The sequence below is a fragment of the Kryptolebias marmoratus genome, linkage group LG9 (assembly GCF_001649575.2).
Source record: "Kryptolebias marmoratus isolate JLee-2015 linkage group LG9, ASM164957v2, whole genome shotgun sequence".
In the NCBI taxonomy this organism is placed as follows: domain Eukaryota; kingdom Metazoa; phylum Chordata; class Actinopteri; order Cyprinodontiformes; family Rivulidae; genus Kryptolebias; species Kryptolebias marmoratus.
Genome location: NC_051438.1, coordinates 18,315,115 through 18,333,124, shown reverse-complemented (window position 1 = coordinate 18,333,124; position 18,010 = coordinate 18,315,115). Strand labels below are relative to the sequence as shown.

General features: G+C 42.3%; 1 protein-coding gene across 7 annotated transcripts in view; it reads right to left on the bottom strand.

Annotated features, from left to right (window-relative positions):
* Positions 1–17,061, bottom strand: part of stx3a (syntaxin 3A) — a 20,527-nt gene extending 3,466 nt beyond the window's left edge. Inside the window, exons 1-10 of one of the 7 annotated variants that reach the window (XM_017428249.3) lie at positions 16,633–17,059; positions 6,246–6,320; positions 5,368–5,467; positions 4,555–4,629; positions 4,396–4,466; positions 4,189–4,297; positions 4,038–4,111; positions 1,903–2,037; positions 842–952; positions 245–334 (exon numbers count right to left, since the gene is read on the bottom strand). In XM_017428249.3, the coding sequence (XP_017283738.1) occupies positions 320–334; positions 842–952; positions 1,903–2,037; positions 4,038–4,111; positions 4,189–4,297; positions 4,396–4,466; positions 4,555–4,629; positions 5,368–5,467; positions 6,246–6,320; positions 16,633–16,662 (795 nt within the window). In that variant the 5' untranslated portion in view covers positions 16,663–17,059 and the 3' untranslated portion in view covers positions 245–319. The other 6 variants (XM_017428250.3, XR_005233598.1, XM_017428247.3 and 3 more) reach the window with 6 other exon arrangements.
* Between the last annotated feature and the right edge of the window lie 949 nt (positions 17,062–18,010).

Sequence of the window (18,010 nt, the reverse complement as noted above, 5' to 3'; positions counted from 1 at the left end):
GGGGGGTCACGGTGGGGTTTGAAGCACAGGGGTCCACGGGGCAGGAAGGAGGGCTGGGGATCGTCACGGGTCCTGACTGAGATGGTCTTCGTGATAAAAAGCGGGTTTCCCAAAAGCACAAACGTGTTCAAGATGAGCTCGGTTCTGAATTCAAGATAAGCTCGGTTCTAAAACATCAGGTACTTTGATGAATGAAAATAAAAAAAACTGGATCTCTGCTGGCGGGGATTGCAGATGTACGTACTGAGTCGTCCAGATTTTTGGTTCCTAAATGTTTCTGATGTTCATCCTTGGTCTGCATAGTTCTGAACATCGTGTTTCAGTCTTTTGCAGCCTGCAGCAAAAAACACAGGAAACATGTTTGCTGAAAACCATCGGCTATTGATGTGATTCAGCTGTTCTTCTTCAGAAACAGGAAGTGTCAGGACAGAGGACCTGTGGACACTGGCTGTTGTCCACAGAGTCACCCACCCCCCATGAGAGGTGGGTGATCGTGAACATGCCAGAGCTCGAGCCCGTCTGTGTTCACATCTGTCTGTTAGCAAAATATGCACATCTAAACAGACAACTGAACTACGGAAACTCAAAAAACGGCTAAAACTACGGCAGTTTTACAGATACAGAGCTAAAATTTGGTGTGGTAGTAGCTGCGAGTCATCTCCAACACATCCCCTGAGCACTAACAGATCAGGAAACATCTATGTTTAGAACCTTCAGGGATTGTGACATCATCAGCTCAGGGTTTCCTGCCGTCACGGACTGATCTGGTCAGAAACGGGAGTTGGTGCCGTTTGCTTTTGGGAAACCGAGCCGCGGTTTTGCTCTAACCACCGTCACTCACACGCCGAGCCTCTTGCTGAAACTTTGCCGCTTTCTTCGTGTCGGCGACGGCACGCTCCACAAAGCCCACCGACTGGTCCATGTTGCTCTCGATCCTGTCGATCATCCCGCCCTGACGGCGGCGGCGGCGTCCGAGGCAACGGAAAGGCAGCAAAAAAAGGGGACCCGAGTAAAGAGAGAAAAACAAAGCAGAGGCAGAAACCGTGTGCGGGATGGAGGAACGATGGTGAGCAGAGGGATGCTTGTCTGTGTTTAAGTGCAGCAGACCAGAAACACAGGAAGAGGCGACAGATTTATCTGACAGACGTCAAAATAAGTTTACCTTTCGTGCTTTGGTCTGGTACCTTATAGCTTTTTTAGTTTGTTCCTTCGCCTCGATTATGTGATCGACTGACTGGGACACATTCTGCTCTATGTTGTCTATGATGTCCCCCTGAAAACAAGACAAAACACATCAGACTGCTTTAAATACACCAACAGGCAGATCAGGTTTAGGGTGAATTATCAGCCAAAGAACGAGAGATTTGTTGTTTTTTTAAATCTTCAGGATCTTTGAGCAGCTTCAGTCATGACTCAGAGGAAACAAAACCAAACTTAGGAAAAAGAGTAATAAGAGGCAAAACACAAATATGAAGAGAGTGAAAGATAAAAATGCTTACCTCAAACAACCCGCCCCTCAGAAAGCATGCAGCAAGAAAACAGGAGGTAATAGTCTAGTTCTTTTAACACAGCTGCTCGCGTGTCAGAAAACAAGGCTTAATTTGAGTCTTACTAAATGCATTCATGATCCGCTAATGCTGGGGGGGTGAGATGGAAGGTGGCAGGGGCAGAAGAGAGGTGGAAGACGAGCATGGAGCTGGAGAAGAAGAAAAAAAGAGAGAGAGAAAAGAGATGCAGAACGACAGTCAAACCACAGAACGGGAAGGAAAGCAGAAAAAAAAAAAAAATCAGGAGGAAGAGTTGTGATGGAAAAGATTAAAACGGTGAACTGGAAGAAACGGGCCGACGGATGGATGAGAGTGGAGCTCTGAGCGGGCGGGGCTGTGGGGGGGCGGGGTTTACCTGGCTCTCCACCAGCATGGCGATGTCCACAAACATGTCGTGGAGCTCCTTGATGCTGCTTTCCAGACGGACGATGTCTTTATGCCGGGCTTCGATCTCACTCAGGGCTTGTTTGGAGATGCCAGAATCCACAATCTGCGGAGAGGAGGGGTCTCATTTTACCACTTGGGTTCAGATACACGAAGAAAAAAACATCTTTACTTGTGCAGCAGACAGACAAGGATAAGGGCGATGAGCTTTCTTCAATTTTCCACATATCAAGTTGTCATTATAGCAGGGGCACCGGGTCAGAGTGATCAAACAGACCGATTAGACCTTACAGGAACTCTTTAAGGTTTTATTACAAAAATAAAATGAATCAAGAAAATAGAATCAACAATAAACATTTAAAGCGACAACAAATACAAGACTAACACGAAGAGTTTAGAGAATATTCTTCTGAGGGCTGAATATTAAGTAATTACTTTGAGTGAGGATGTATCGAGATAAAACACAGCAACAAGTAAAAGTTTAAGAATATAAGATTAAAATTGTGATTTTTAGTTCTTTGAACAGAACGTTTTGATTTTAAGATTAATGTTTTTGGGTTTTTTTTATTCGTGCAAGAACTTTGAATACTTTAAACTATTTTGGTAAATAATTCATGTTGGAATTTGGTCAGAAGATGTTATTAATTCTGTCGGGTTAGATCTGATGAAACATCTGATTAGAAATAGATGTTATTTATTCATTTGCATCAGTTAAAAAGTGATTTTGGGTTAAAGGTGCCTCAGTGGATCAGAAGCTGTGGGGGGGCAGTCGTCTTTGTTTTTGGGGGAACTTGGAGGCTGCTCAGGCCTCAGCAGGACCACGACAAGGAGGCGGGTTCAGGCCCAGAGCCCGTTGAGGGTCAGAGGTCAGCATTCTGTCCGAGGTCACCTGAGGAGCGGTGATGTTTGCAGAGGGTCGAGGAGGAGGAAGCAGCTGATGTAGGAGTCATCAGGAGGAGGCAGGCGACACGCAAACTACAGCAATTCTTTCTCAACTATAAAAAGGTTGCTTAACTTAAGTTTCTCTTTACGGTTTTCTCTTTCTGTATCTTTTGTCTGCTGGACTTTAAAAGACACAGAGTAAAAATGTTTTTCTCTGAACAAAACGAGGGGAAGGTCTTCCCAGTCACCCGCCAAGGCTTTCTCCTCCGTCTGTTATTAAACTAAGTCTGATAACAAACTGGGACAGATTCCTGGGGGGTGAGCAGGAAGGCTTCATCTCACTTTGTCCAAAGATTCTTTCAACCATAACTAGACAGTTTTCAGACAAAAGAAATAAGATTTGTTAAAACACTTGAATAATTACTCGTATTGAATAAATGCAGTTAATCACAACAACCTGTGAATAACAAGTTTATACGTGTCCCGAAACAACGAAGATTCACTCGGTCAGGATAGAGAACAGTTACTGAAAGATGGCAGAAGGTCAGAGGTCATGAAAAAGGGGCTGCCTCTTTGTGCTACACTTGAATTTCACCTTCAGATTCGCTGTAAATGTTTTCAAATGCCAGACACGGCTTCAAGGACTTGACACTGCGGCATATTTGGCATACTGAGGGAGTGAGGACTGACGCATTAAATCATGTTCCTCAGTAACAAACATGTCCGGCACAGAGAAATGTTACAGGCGAATGGACCAAACGTGCAGGTGGAAGTGAGGAGCTAAGCTCGTTTGCGTTTGTTCGCACTGCGCGTCCTTTATTTGTGCTGAAAACAACCGCAGCTTTATCAGTCTGAGCAAAGATCCGCTGGAATACGGGCTGCAGCAAGGTGTGTGTTCACTTTATCAGCTGCACCACGCAGTCAGACACATAACATTCACTTCTCAGGAACAGTGTGTCGCTCCTAACGGGCCGTTTTTTTTTTAAGTCCGAGAAGTTCAAGCTGCGCCTCTTTATTAAAGCCTCAAACTGGCTGTTTGTTCTGTAATGTGAGGAATACAGAAGGAGCAAACAGGCCCTTTATCAAACCATGAAATCATCACAAATGCTACTGATTGGCTAAAAAAAATAACATTTAAAGCTACTAATATCATGTCCTTTGCAGCTCAAACCCAAGTTGATGTTAGGCTGATGTTAAACCAGTGGAGAGCCAGCAGACACTTACCCCCGCAGTGAAAACGGCAGCATTCCCGCTCTCCAACATCTCCTCCAGTTCTTCATCCGTTGTTGCTTTTCCAGCTGGAAGGGGCAGGTTTGGGAACGTTACCGACACAGATCACTCTGCCCTCGCCTTTGTGAACACGGGAGACACTTACTGATCTCTAACTGTCTCTGAATACGTCCTTTACTCTTCTCCCTGAATTCCACTTGAGCTTCGTTGTATTTGGTCATCACCTCCACGAACTTCCTGGACAGCACTGCATGCTGGGAGACAAAGCGGCACACAGTTGGCACAGTCAGGTCAAATAAATCTGCCCCGTCTTCATCCAGAACACCTGGATGCTGCGACAGAGAGGATTTACCTGTGATTTCCGTATCCTCAGGTCAGCCGAGACCCTCTCCTGCAGTTCTGACTCCAGGTTCCTCTCGATGGCTGGAGAACAGTTGGAATTCATTATTAAGTCGGCTCTAACCCACTCCACGTCAAACAACGAGCTGTGGGCGGAGGGACCAAGACTTACTCTTGAGTTTGTTTCTCGCATTGTTGGCCATCTTCTTTATGTCATTGGTGATGGCCTCCAAGTCATCCTGCGTTTCTGGAAACAAAAAGCACCAAGTTAGAAGAAAAAAAAACATTTCTAAATTAAAGGTCTGGAATTCCTTGAAGGGGTGCATATCTCCTGCCGCTCAGAGTTCTGGACTAAGATCTTACATCGTCTTCAGTTGGAGCCATTTTGATCAAACCTTGTAAACGACAGTAACCTCAGTCTAATTCCAGATGTGTGTTAGCTCCCAGAGTACGTGCTGAGGACGACTCTCAGCTACTACCACATCCAATTTTAGATCAGTATCTAGAAATTTGCTCGAGTTGGACCCATTTTTGTGCTTCCTAATGTCAGTTGGCTGTGACGGCCATCTTGAATTGGGTTGACTCCAAAGGTCAGTCGATTGTAGATGAACATCCAATGATTACTTTCTGGAAGTTTCATTAAAATCCACCCAGTGGTTCGTGAGATATTTTGCTAACAGACAGACAAGTGAACACACTCACACGCCTAAACATAGATATAATCATAATAATATCACCCTCTTGCCTTTAGCAGCAGGTGATATTAAAGTTGTGTCAAAAAAAAAAAATCAAGCTGCACTTATTGGAATTGAAAATTTAAAGTAAATAAATACAAATATTATGAATAATACGCCCCATCTGTAGTTAATTACTCGTTTCTGTCTTCAGAATGTGATCCAGGTCAGTGTAAAACAGGTTGATCTTTGTGAACCAGAAGCTTTGCATAAAAGAAAAGCAGCGCAGACGACAAGGTAAGAAGCCTTACTCTGATCTGAAGTGGGAGCAGACAGGATGACCGAGTACAGCTTCTTCACTTCAGCCACGTTCTCGTCGATTTTATCAATACTGTTCCTGATGTCCTCAATCTGAAACAGAGACAGACGGCTCACAGACCTCAGGTGTGCACAGAAAATAAAATAAAACCTCTCTAACATTTAGTTAAAGGGGACCTAATATTCTTCCTGGAACAAGTCAGGATACGTCTGTGGGTGGTACCAAACATGTTCATTACATTTAAGACAAAATCATTCTCAGATATTCAGATTCTGATCAGTTCTGCCTGTTTTAGAGCTATGTCACTTTTATGCAAATGAGCTGCTGTTGGCCACGCCCCCAACTCAGTGTCCCGTCTCAGAACATAAAAACTCACTGAAGGGTTAAACGCTGCGGATCTGACCCACATTTATATCGTTATCAATTCAAACTCTGAGGATTCTGACTTTGACACAGGAGCACTCAGCGGGTCAGAACCCGTCTGGTAGCGGGTCGGGACAACAGAACATTTTCCTTTTCCAGCAGACAACGTTCAGCGGTAAAACCAGCAGAACAAACGTGACGGTCTTCCTGTAATGAAGTGGGCGGAGCTCCGCTTGGGATGCTAGGTGAGGGGCTGGGCTCGGCTTGGGGTTGCTAGGTAACGAGAACTGTGACGCAACAATCCTGAGGTTTTTGGAACAGGTCGTTTTGCAGACACCAGAAAAAATTTACTTATTGCCAAAAAAACAGCTGGGTGTGTTTTTCTTTTTGTACTTGGACTGTTTGTAGAAGCAGCAGATACTCAAACGGAAGGACAAAAACATGCAGAAAGTGAATTTTGCATAATAGGTCCCCTTTAATCAGGTCTTTCCACAACACCAAGCTCACCTGACAGAAGAACTCGTCCATGAAGGCTGCGTTGTCCACAGCGATCTCCACCTCGTCATCATCTTGATCACACGTCTGAGAAGACATTCAAAAAGTCGATTAATAACCAGAACGGGACAAAAGAGTGTCACAATTACCTGGAGAGCAGAAGCAGAGCAAGTCATTTGCACATCAGAATCAAAACGTTGCTCATTTTTTTTTATACTTTCAGCAGAAACAAAAAGACATCCATGTGTCTATAACCAGATATCATCTGTATTTTCTGTATTTGAAGCGTTAAAGTTGCTTCAATAAATCAGGTTTACAGAGACAAAGGAATAAAACCACCTCTGTGTTTTTTTTTAACCAATGTTAAACTGATTTGTTTAATTAATGTCGGACATACATTAGGTTAAAAACGTGAGCTTTCGTATTAAAATACTTCTTTTCTTAAAAACATGTTGCCGTTTTTCACTCAAGCCATAACCATGTTGTGTATAATGTAACCAGTTCAACTGCAGCTGACAGATCAATCTTCAATAAAGTCAAAATGATAGTTTTTTTATTTTAGAAACAGGCATTGATAAAGAGGGAAGCTACGTCCCGTCGTGAGCAACAACTTCAGCTCCTAAAGTGACAGAAACTGATCCTCCAGCTGATCCAGTTTAGTGTAAACCTCCTGATCCAGTTCAGTGTAAACCCCTGATCTGGTTCAGTGTAAAGCCCCTGATCCAGCTGATCCAGTTTAGTGTAGGATGGATCACTGAAAAGGTGCCGCATGTTTGTTTATACGTCACAAAGAAAAGTTTCAGAGTAATTGTGTATGAAGTCAGCTAATAATAAAAAAAAAATCACCTGTCAGAGAATAAATATTCAAGCACCACGTTTGATTGTAGCCCATTTAAGACATTAATTAATGAGTAAAAGTAAATAAAATACTGCATTCAGGTTCCTCAGCTGAGCTCCGACACGTCAGCAAAGGTGACACAAAGAGACAAAGCCTGTTCTATTTGTCTTCGGAGCAAGATTGTACAGTGAATTACAGTCATGTAAGACAAACAACACGTTATATCATCAGCAGGATTTACGTCGCCCTGCCGAGCGCGCTCCCATTGTTGCGACAGAAGCAGCTGAAAGCGTGACTTTTCTTCACCAGCTGTCGGGGTTTCCGATCATTAAGGCCACCAACATGCCGAGAGAAGCTGCTCAGATCAATATTTTACACATAACCCCTTTGATGACACCTCCAGCAGGAACATAACGACATTTCTTCCCGAATGAGCGTGTAATGTGAAGCTCACAGCAGCTCACAGCAGCGGAGAGGTTTATAAACGGCGCTCACATGAACCTTGGTGAAAAGCTGTCAGACTGGAGACGTTTTTAAGACGGCAACAATACACTCCGGTCTTCGTCCCGCCTGAAATCTGATATAAATTAAACTGTTTTTTTAAACTTGGGTTTTTCTTTCAAATAAGGGCCATCTACAACAGGTGAGATACTAACTGCTCATAAACCTCCCACAAAACGCCACTTCAAACGATCTGAACTATCCTTTTAACTCAAAAAATTTAATTTAAAAAAATCGCTTACGGACACTACAGACTGTTTGTCAGATGAGAAGTTATACCATAAAACTAACAGAATTACACTTTTCTTTTACAAAGTGTAATTCTGTTACATAAATATAAAGCTATTATGAAACAACATAATAAATAAAACATTTTTTTCTTGGTCATTTGACTCAGATGCTGAGGGAAAGTAATTATTGAGCCATAAAGAAGGAGAGTTTAAACAGCTTATTATACATTTTCTGTATTTATTTACTTTTAATTAGACAGGTAGTCTCAATTACAAGACAGACCTGTAACACAGAACAGCAGTTCCATAGAAATAATCATCCGCAAACATGATCTTGGCATTTAAAGAGGGAGCAGAGTTTAAACAAAACCTGAAAACAAGAACGGCGGGACCAAACTGGACGACGGAGCAGAGGAGGAAAGGAGCAGAGGAGGAGAGGAGGAGAGGAGGAGAGGGGACTTTTCTGTGCGAACGGAGGGGACGCTGAAAGAAATAAACTCCTGGGAGCGCAGGCTGCGACCGTGCCATCTTTGTGACAGCTCAGAATATAGAAAAGGAGGCAGCAGGATGGATTTGTAAATGAAAGTATGACGGTGGGTGGATCAGGATGACCCGTTCACCTGCGACTATAGGGGTGCAGTGGTCCAATCCCACCGCCGAGGTGTGTGACGGGTTCTGTCCGGTCATCCAAACGTCCCACGGACATGTTTTTGCTTCCGCCTGCTCGGTGGAAAGCTGGTCTGAAAGGGCCGTGTGTTCGGTCACTTTCACCTGAACAGTGGAAACTTCCTGGAAAATACTTTGTGTTGATTCACGCTGCAGTAAAACGTCTATAAATACGACAGCCAAGGAAGTATTCAAAGTTTAAAGCGGAAATACTTAAAGCCAGGTTGATACTGAATATGTGACCGATGCTAGTCATTTGTTTACACCTTTTAAGATTTTAAGACTTGGATTTAAAATCTGTCGCTCAGACATCGATTTGTTTTGATTGTGACAAACCCACAGACAGACCACAAGCTGCCAGCTGAAGGCTCAGTAATGAAATTACGTCCATCAAACAGAAACACTGATCTCACTCCAATCAGTCCGCACCCAATAAATTTATTAGAAAGCTTTGCTCTGCTGAAGTATTTAAAACAGGTCATTAGTGGCAGTCAGCAAACACAGAGAGGTGCTGGGCGATGTTTGCACAGGAGGACCAGGCTCCAGGAACTCCGCCTTGCTTTCAAGAGGAAACAGAAAACTAAAAGGAAAGAGAGTAAAAACGAGCCCCACGTCGCGACGAGAGCCGAGGAGAAAAAAAAAGAGGGGCCGGCGACAAACGAGAAGAACCGGCTCGTTTCCGTCTTTTTAATAACTTCTGCTTTTTCAAACCATTTATGCTTTTATGACAGGAGGAGTGTTGGCCGCTCGGCTGAAGTCAGGTGGCTTGTAATGTGTAACCGAGCCGAGAGTGAAGTCTGAACTCCTCAGGTGTGACAGTCAGGTGTGTGCCTGGGTCAAAGTCAAGATGTGGAAAAAAAAAAAAAAAAAACTCATGTGCCACAGCTGTTGACTTCCCGGCTCCCGGAGCAACAGATTCAGCTTCAATAAATACTGAGCGAACACGCCGTTCGCCTTACAGGTCATTCATTCAGGTGCTGCAGATTAGCTCGATCATCAACCACCATTTGCCTGTTTGTCAGCAAAATATCTCACGAACCAGTGGACAGAGTTTAATGAAACTCAGGAAGTAATCGCTGATAATTTGTCTACAACTGATTAACATTTGGAGTCGCGCCAATTCAAGGTGGCGCTCACAGCTAATCGGCGTCAACCAAAAACAAAGATGGCGACGAGTCGGCCAGTTACGCAGCTAAGAGTCTGAGTCATTAACAACGCAGTTCGGGTGCCGACTGATCATGTCAGGATGCAAGACAGCAACCAGCGCGAGCTCCTTCCGGGAACGCTGGTTTTATAACGATGAGCTGTGTGTGGCTAACAGGAAAAACCATTCCTTCAAGAAATGCATATCGCCCGCTGCCTTTCGTGTCAGAGTCTGAAACCAGAATCATCTAACACTGAGAAGAGACCAAGTGAAGCCACTTCTGTCACTCCCAGCTACTGTTGAACCTAATTTTAGCTCAATATCTGTAAAAACCGGCTTCAGGTAATGGCTAATGCCGATTAGCTGTGGGGAGTAATGAATCGTTGCTGGCAGAGATTCACATCCAACCGCTGATGAGATATTTTGCTAAAAAGACACGGCCGACTCTTAACGGTTATTGCAAAGGTGTTGGGCAAAGATGTTGCACAATGTGTTAGCTCTCGGAGTACGTGTTCCACACCAAAGCTTTAACGTAACACCTGTCAGGTTACACCCATATCTGTGCTGGCTGAAGTCAGTTAGCTGCAGCAGCCATCTTGAATCAGGTGGACGCCAAACGGTAATCAGTTGTAGATCACTTTCCGAAAGCTTCATGAAAATAGGTCCTGATAAATGTGACCCGTGCTGTGAAATGAGTCCGAATGAGCTCAGGCTGCAGTGCAAAATAAATAAACTTGGTGATTATTGATATATAAAATAGCCTAATTTAGCTTTAAGTTGAAGATTTCCAACAGGTATGTCCTCAGAAATAATCCTTTTGTCTTATAACCTTTTTAATTTCTTTTAAAATTGTCCATTTTTCTCTGCCGGCTGACTTAGCACCTGGAAATCCCTTCGTATAAAGTTCACTGTGAAGCTCTGGGATTCTTATTTTTAAACACACGGCTGGAAGTCCTGATGACGTCATTCTAGACCAATAAAAAAAAAAATCGGGGTTTCGAACCGGCACTCTTGTAAACAAAACTAGCTGGTTGCCAGGCGATACGTCGCAAAACGTCAACAAACTACGGCTCATTTAGACGCTTTTCAGGTGGAGAAAAAAGAAAAATAATCCTTATTGTGACTCATTTTGCCAACACAGGCCACACAGTTGGAAGTAATTACATGATCGCCCACCTTTCCAGGTGTTACGAAAATACCCATCGGCCCTACAGGGAACAAACATTTACCAGTTTTTGTTTGAGTTGATATTTCTGTTTAACCTACTTCTCTAAAATTTGAATTGCAAATGGAGACTAAAGATTATTTGCTTCGGGCCGTTCCAACCAACAACATCTGTGTGTGTGTGAGCTCCCAGGACACACACACTCACTCTGACAGAGCACTCTTTTCTGAGTCCATCACGTGGCGTTTCATCAAAGGTGACACTCGGGCTTGCATATTATTCTCCCTCTCACACACACACACACACAGCACTTCTGCAGGGGGGAGATAACAACAAGCGCTCACTTCCTTCCACAGACTCAACAAGAGGAAACGGACTGATGTGAGCAACCCAACGACTACAGACCACACCAGCAGGGAAAAAAAAAAAAACACACCTCAGTGCTGACGAGAACAAGCAGTGACCGCATCCAGGTCATAATCTCTCGTTCAACTCCCTCCCCCTCATTCAGTGACTCGACTATTACAGCTGGTAGACAAACACTGACACCGTTACTCATAATTAAACTGATTTCCTCTAAAGATTGGAAACCTATTAATGAATAGTTCTGGTTTTGAGTTTGATCTTGTGTGGCGTGTTTTAAAAATGTTGGAGAGAGAGAGAGAGAGAGAGAGAGTCAATCATGCCGCCACACATTTGATTTCTCTCCTAATCAACGAGCGATAAACGTCACGCTGAACATTGCACAATCCGAAAACTCTTAAACGCGAGATGAGTTCAAGATAAAGAAGAAAGAACAAGGCGAGCGCATGAACTGGATCTCTGGTTTGTTCCTTTTATGCAAACCATCGCCGGGCTCATTCTGCATACAAAACACCATATGTCGGGTTGCATAACTCTCCCTAACACCCGGACAGAACCTGAAATGAGGTTTTACATTTGGTCAAACAGAGATCCCCCTGCGCCAGAGCTGCCCATTAAACCGACTGGGCACATTCTTCCTCTGGACTGTTCGTCTAGTTGTCTGAGTGTGAAGCTGCTGAACAGGACTGCTCTGTCAAACACGACTAAAATGAAAGCCTAAAGGTTTTTAGGTCATACATTAAACTAATTCACAACAACAGAAAAACCACCAACTTCTTTTCTTTCTATTTACCTAAAACAGCAAGTCGAGGCTTGCTGTTGTCAAAAGCTGAAAGGACTAACAATGGCTTCCTTGTTTTAGGTGTAACTTGAACTAATAACACATTTCCACCAGCTGCTGTTGTAACCCATCCATCCATCCATCCATCCTTCTTCTTCTTTACTCGCTATTTTCCTTTCTGGGTCGCCTGAACATCTCAGTAACTTTGGACAACAGATCCCGTTCCTGCCTTTATCAGTTCAGAAGTTCTTTAGGACGTCCAAAAACACCACATGTCCAAATGTCTGACGTACTGTCAGGTTTCTTTAGTGGAGGGAAGCTTATGTTGAAAGGATCAGAAAGTGGAAACTATGGAAACAACACAGGTGGGTCAATGGAGAGAAAACTGATTAACAACAATGTTGAGTAGCAGGTTACTGATTTCTGGAGTTATAAATAAGCCCGTTTGGTGCTTTAAGCATTTTTGTTTGAGAGAAATGAGCTGTTTCTACGGCTGAATCTGCAAACTTCTGCTGTTTTACATAATTATCACAAAACGTCCTGAGAAGAAACATTTACATTAAACTGAAAGCTTAACTTCCTTTTTTTAAAAAAACATTAAAAAAGGCGCCTGGGACAGGATGCTGTTTTGTCTCACTGAAAACGGACAAATAAAAGTCAAACCACGACTTTTTAACATCAGGGCTTTGGAACGGAAAGAAGCTAACCCTAACCCGATATGCATTCCTTCAAGGAATAATTGGGCTTTAATTTGGGTTTGTGAAAAATTATGGGATGTATTTAACCATAATGCTACATCTTGGTTGGTCTGTCTTGAGAAAAGGTCTTTAATTTGTGACGGAAACATAATTTATTTAATAAATACACAAATTTGTACAGGCAAAGATTCACTTTTTTCCTTAAATTATTTTAATAAAGCTGAAAGAAAAGAAATAATACAACAATCAGTAATTTCACTGCTATGATCCCAGATTTATAATAATTATCTTTAGTGAATCATATAGATATCTGTTTTATTTTTAGCTTTTTAAAGGTCAAACATTAAACTATTTAGGGTGAAACTAAAAGCAGCAAACTGCAGGCCGTCCCGGCAGCAGGACGCAGGCAGCCGGCTCAGATTTGCGGCAGCAGAAGCCAATATGAGGATTTGTGTTCACGCAAAGCCGAAATCTGACAAGGGAATTGCTGCGGCCCATATGTCACGGAGGGGAGCGGCGTCAGCGCCGTCACAGCTGCACCGAGCTGCAGAGTTCTGAACGCAGAACTGAAAGAACGTGTCTCCGACAAAACGACCGGCAGCTGCGGAACAGAAACCCCCTGAGAACAGGAACCCGCCTCCACGTCCAAGAACCTCACCTGGGCTTAGTTCGTGTCTGCACTTTAGCAGCCTGGCGGACGGCCGTCAAGGTCTGAACGAGCTGCAGGTTTTACAGGTCGTCGAGTAAAGTCTGCCCTCCAGACACACACATACGATGGAGATCATGAGGTAAACATCAGAACGGAAACTCCCGGAGGAAATTAAAAAATTGGGGTCGAGCAGACAGAGTGCGGGTTTTATTTCTTTTAAAAGAGAGGAGAGAAACCAGCAGAAGGCAGCCAAGATGGTTATAGAGGTGAAAATTGACAAACTAAACGACAACGCCAAACAAATTACCACCTGAAGTGGCTGCTTCAGCTGCTTCGGCTGCTATCTGCTCATCCATTCACAGCTTTAAACGCTGCAAACATTTCATTTCCTCTGCTTCACGAGGACAGAGTTTATTCTGCATCTCGTTCTGTTTCCGTGCAAACCCAATTATTCACAATGACAAAGCGAGAACAGACTTTTGGGAGTATTTTGTGGATTTGTCTAAAAAAAACGATTAAAAACTGAAATCCATCTAAATGAGAGATGATGCATTTAAAAAAAAAAAAAACTTCCACCCAACAGATTTCCTGTTCTTAATCTGCAGCAGGAGCCAAGATGGAAGGCGTCCAACAGTTTGTCTATTAAAGATGAGACTTTTATGTGTAGCCGTAATGCCCATTTATGGTTTTAATTAAACACACCCGTTTGTGTTTAATTTATCTTTCCGGCTGTGTTCAGGGCCGGCGTGCCGCTCAGAAGGAACCACACCCACTCGTTAATGTTGGGTACAGATGACTTATTGTTGGAGACAAATAAAATCACCAGGATGAGAGCGGCTGCTGGGATTGATCTGGAAACAGCTAATTACACGATTTTTTAATTAATTTTTTTGTACGTGTGTATCATTTATGGTGAAAGAACCAGTAAATACGCATCATTCATTGCAAAGGTTTACCACATAATTTGTAATAAACAAGCAAAATCAGCTGTCAGGTTTTGTTGCCAACAATTACAAGTCGTTTGTTTACATTCGAATTTCAGCAGCCGATCGCTGAATTTAGTTGTAAACAAAGACGAGGAATATTTGCTGTTTTCTAACACAGTTTTTACAAAAACCCTGAGGAGTTTGAGCTGCGTTAACATTAACTACCAATCATTTAATTTTGTTTTATTAGATTTTATTCAAAAGGTTTGACAGCTATTACGGCTTTAAAGATAAATCTGGAAGAGTTGATCTCTAAAGGGGGTCAGAGAGGAGAGAAAATGTCTTTTTGATAAGTTTGTTGTTTTATGGGATGAAGTGGAAGTGCTGCACGGCTGACGATCAATCATGATGTGAAAAAAGGATTCGTTATGAATTCAATGGTGATCACACCAATGTGGCTATTAAGCTGTTTGCACTGATGCCAAACTGGAAGTAAACTCAAATCCTCATCAGACGTCATGAAGTCCTCTTTTTGAGCCTGAAGCTGGATCGCAGTCAACTTTCAAATCTAACAATCCTAAAAGAGAAGAGCCTGAGGTTCTCCAGGATGTTCCAGATTCAGGAACCGCAGAGGAGGAACCCCAAAGAGGAAACATCTACAGCCTGACAACTGTTTGATGGAAATCCTCTTCAAACAGAACGTTCAGAGCTGTGGAACGTCCCGAGGACAGCTGAGAGACTTTTTAAATGATTTAACTTTATTGACAAACTCTTTCCTCACAAACACTGAGGTCTCATTGTTCTTTAAAGTCCACTTCACCAAACGGCTCCCTTCAGCTGCTGGCTAATTTTAGCTTTTAGCTACAATTTTCCTACATAAAGAGATATGCTAACTATAGCCTTTAGCTACAGCTTTGCTACATTTAGCTGTTAGCTACTGTCTTGCTAATATTAGCTGTTAGCTGGTCCATAAGTGCAGGCGGGCCGCAGCTCTACCTAAAATAAATAAATCATCCGCCCCACAAAGTAGTTCCTCCTTAAAACAATGAATGACTTCATTATTCAGATCGCTGTGTTTTGTTCTGTTTTAACTGTTCTGACAATATTCAGTAAAATTTAAACCTTTTTCCTGATTTGTTCTCAGTTCTCTGACTTGTTTGCAGCCGTAGGGCGGAGCAGGTCAGCAGGGCAGCTCCAACAGAGTGTCCTCCCTGTGGACACATCCTGCTGGTTTCAGCTCAGCAGTACGACCACCACTAACGTTCCGCCTCAGCTGATCTTAATGCAGCTCAACCTGCTGAGTTTTCTGTTTGAAAATCCAGTTTATGAGACTCAAATTAGAAGCTTAATGGTCAGTTCAGCTCCTCCATCTTTAGGACACTAAAGATGGAGGAGCTGAACAGCAGGACGTGTTGGGCTCATTTCCTGTCAGCAACCACTCAGGCCAGCCACACGTGGGTCAGGTGGGTCCAGTGGGTGTGATGAACTAACTCTGTGGGTTCCTGCAGGTGTGGCTGTAACTCAGTGGTTCTGTGGTTTAATCATTTCAAGGCCAGATTGGGGCTTTAATCGAAGAATTTAGTTTATAAATATGAATACACCAGCATCACTTCTTTAGTTTCATATTTTTTAGACTTCCTTCACATTTCCTTTTAGCTATGTTTTTCTACATTTTAGCTTTTGGCTGCGGTTTTGCTAATTTTAACTTTTAGCTACATTTGTTATTAGCTTTTAGTCAAGGTTTTGCTACATATAGCATTAAGCTACAACTTTGCTATATTTAGCATTTAGCTAAAATTTAGCTAAATCTAGCTCCTAACTACAGTATTGCTAATTTTCCCTTTTCCCTACTGTTCTGCTCATTTTAGCTGCTTTCTCAGTTCAGCTCATTCATCTTTCAGCGGTCTTACAGAAAATCTTTCAGGAAACATTTAAAACTTGTTCAAATAAGCTGACTTTAAATTGACCTTCAGCTCAGATTAAATCAAATTAAAAGAAGAAGAATAAAGTGTCGATTCTTACATTTAATTAGCTTCTAATCCTGTGATAAACTTCTTAATTGATAAATCAATTAGGAGGATTGATAGAAATGAAAGGTGAGTCACTCACCTGTTGGATTTTTACTGGAAAGTCCCAATGATTTGGGTGGAAAAACACTCAACAGAATCACTATAGAAACCCTTCAGAAACTCACATTACTCAGTACACTGAATTTATGGCCATTTTCTGACACAAGATCCCAAAACTTCACTTTTATGTCTTAAATCTCCATGAAAGATGGAGAATCACCCCGTCACCTTAAATTGTGTTTTATGTGTCGACAGGCTGGAGTAAAAAGTAAAAACATTTTTTATCTTAAAAAGCTTTACAATAAATCAGCTTTTCCTCCCCAAACACACACACACACACAAAACTAACATTTCCTGGACTTCACTTACCGCCTTCAGCTGCTCCAATCGGTCCTTCATTGTCAGGCGTGTTTTTTAAACCCTTTACAATTTAAACACTTCAATATTGAAGCAAGAAAGGCTGGGAAAAAACCAACAACAAAAAAACAAAAAAAAAAGCTTCTTCAGCTCGGCGGACCGTTCAACCTCAGTTCAACGGAAAACCAACCGCCGGACACAAAAATTAACTCCTCAAAAGTCCCAAACTGGAGTCTTTCCGTCGTTTTTCCATACAATATGGCTGCTGGGTTTAAAGGCAGAGAGGGGTTTTTTTCTGTGTGTGTAGTTGTTGTTTTTTTCCCCCCCCCCTTTGCTAAATCTCCTCTCCGAGAGGATTAAAACAACAGTTGTGTAGAGCAGTTTAATCTGCCCCTCCGCCGGCGGACAGTAATCATTTTAAAACGCACTTTTCTGGCTGGCGCATGCGCAAGACTCCGTCCGCTCAGAAGAAGCCACGCCCCTGAACCACCTGCACCACCGATGCATTTAGGGGTTGCAGGAATATTGAAATGCTAAAACTCAACCGTTCCAGTGTGGAAGTTATCGGGTCCGATTGTAATATTTTGGGGTTTTTTTCCTGTCAAAGAACACATGAATGCTGTAGAATGAAAAAGATAAGATAAGATAATAATAAAAGCTGCATTTGTTTATTTATTTATTTTTGTTTATGTCTTAATTTTGTTTGTTTAAAACTGTCAGATTATCTATAATAACAGGTTTTCCTTTTTTCATTATTTTTTTTATGTAAGCTGGATAATACAACTGTTCATCTTTCAAAAAATGAACGATTGATAAGATTTTAGTGGCTTAAATTCACAAACCAAACATTTTTGAAAATATAGGGACTATTTATTGCCCATCTGACATAATTCTCCCATGTTTTTTTTTTTACTTAGATTGTTGTTTATTTGCTTTATATTTAACCTGCGTGTATATTTAATCTATTTATTTTACTAGTCTGGGCCTGTGTTTGTTTGTTGAATGTTAATTAAAGTTCTGGTTCTGAACTGACTTCAGGGGACGGGTGTTTAAATTGGCGTTAGGGACACGCCTGCAAAGTTGCAACAGGTGAGATAAATGCTGATCTACCTGAGGGATTCACCTGTGATTCACGCAGGTGTTGGGAGAAATGCCACAGCTTCAACACGAACGAGGCAGATGAGATTACCGTGGACTAAAGAGTCAAACTATGACGTCATTATACACTACAGATGTTTTGGGGGATAACCTGGACATCAGCCATCTACTCAAGGAGACATCTTGAGTAAGTCTGTGGTGGAAGGGAGGAACTTCCTCCGCAGCATCTTCATCGGACTCTAAGGAACTGCTCACATTAATTAAAAAAAAGTCTGACTACTTGTTAAAGACT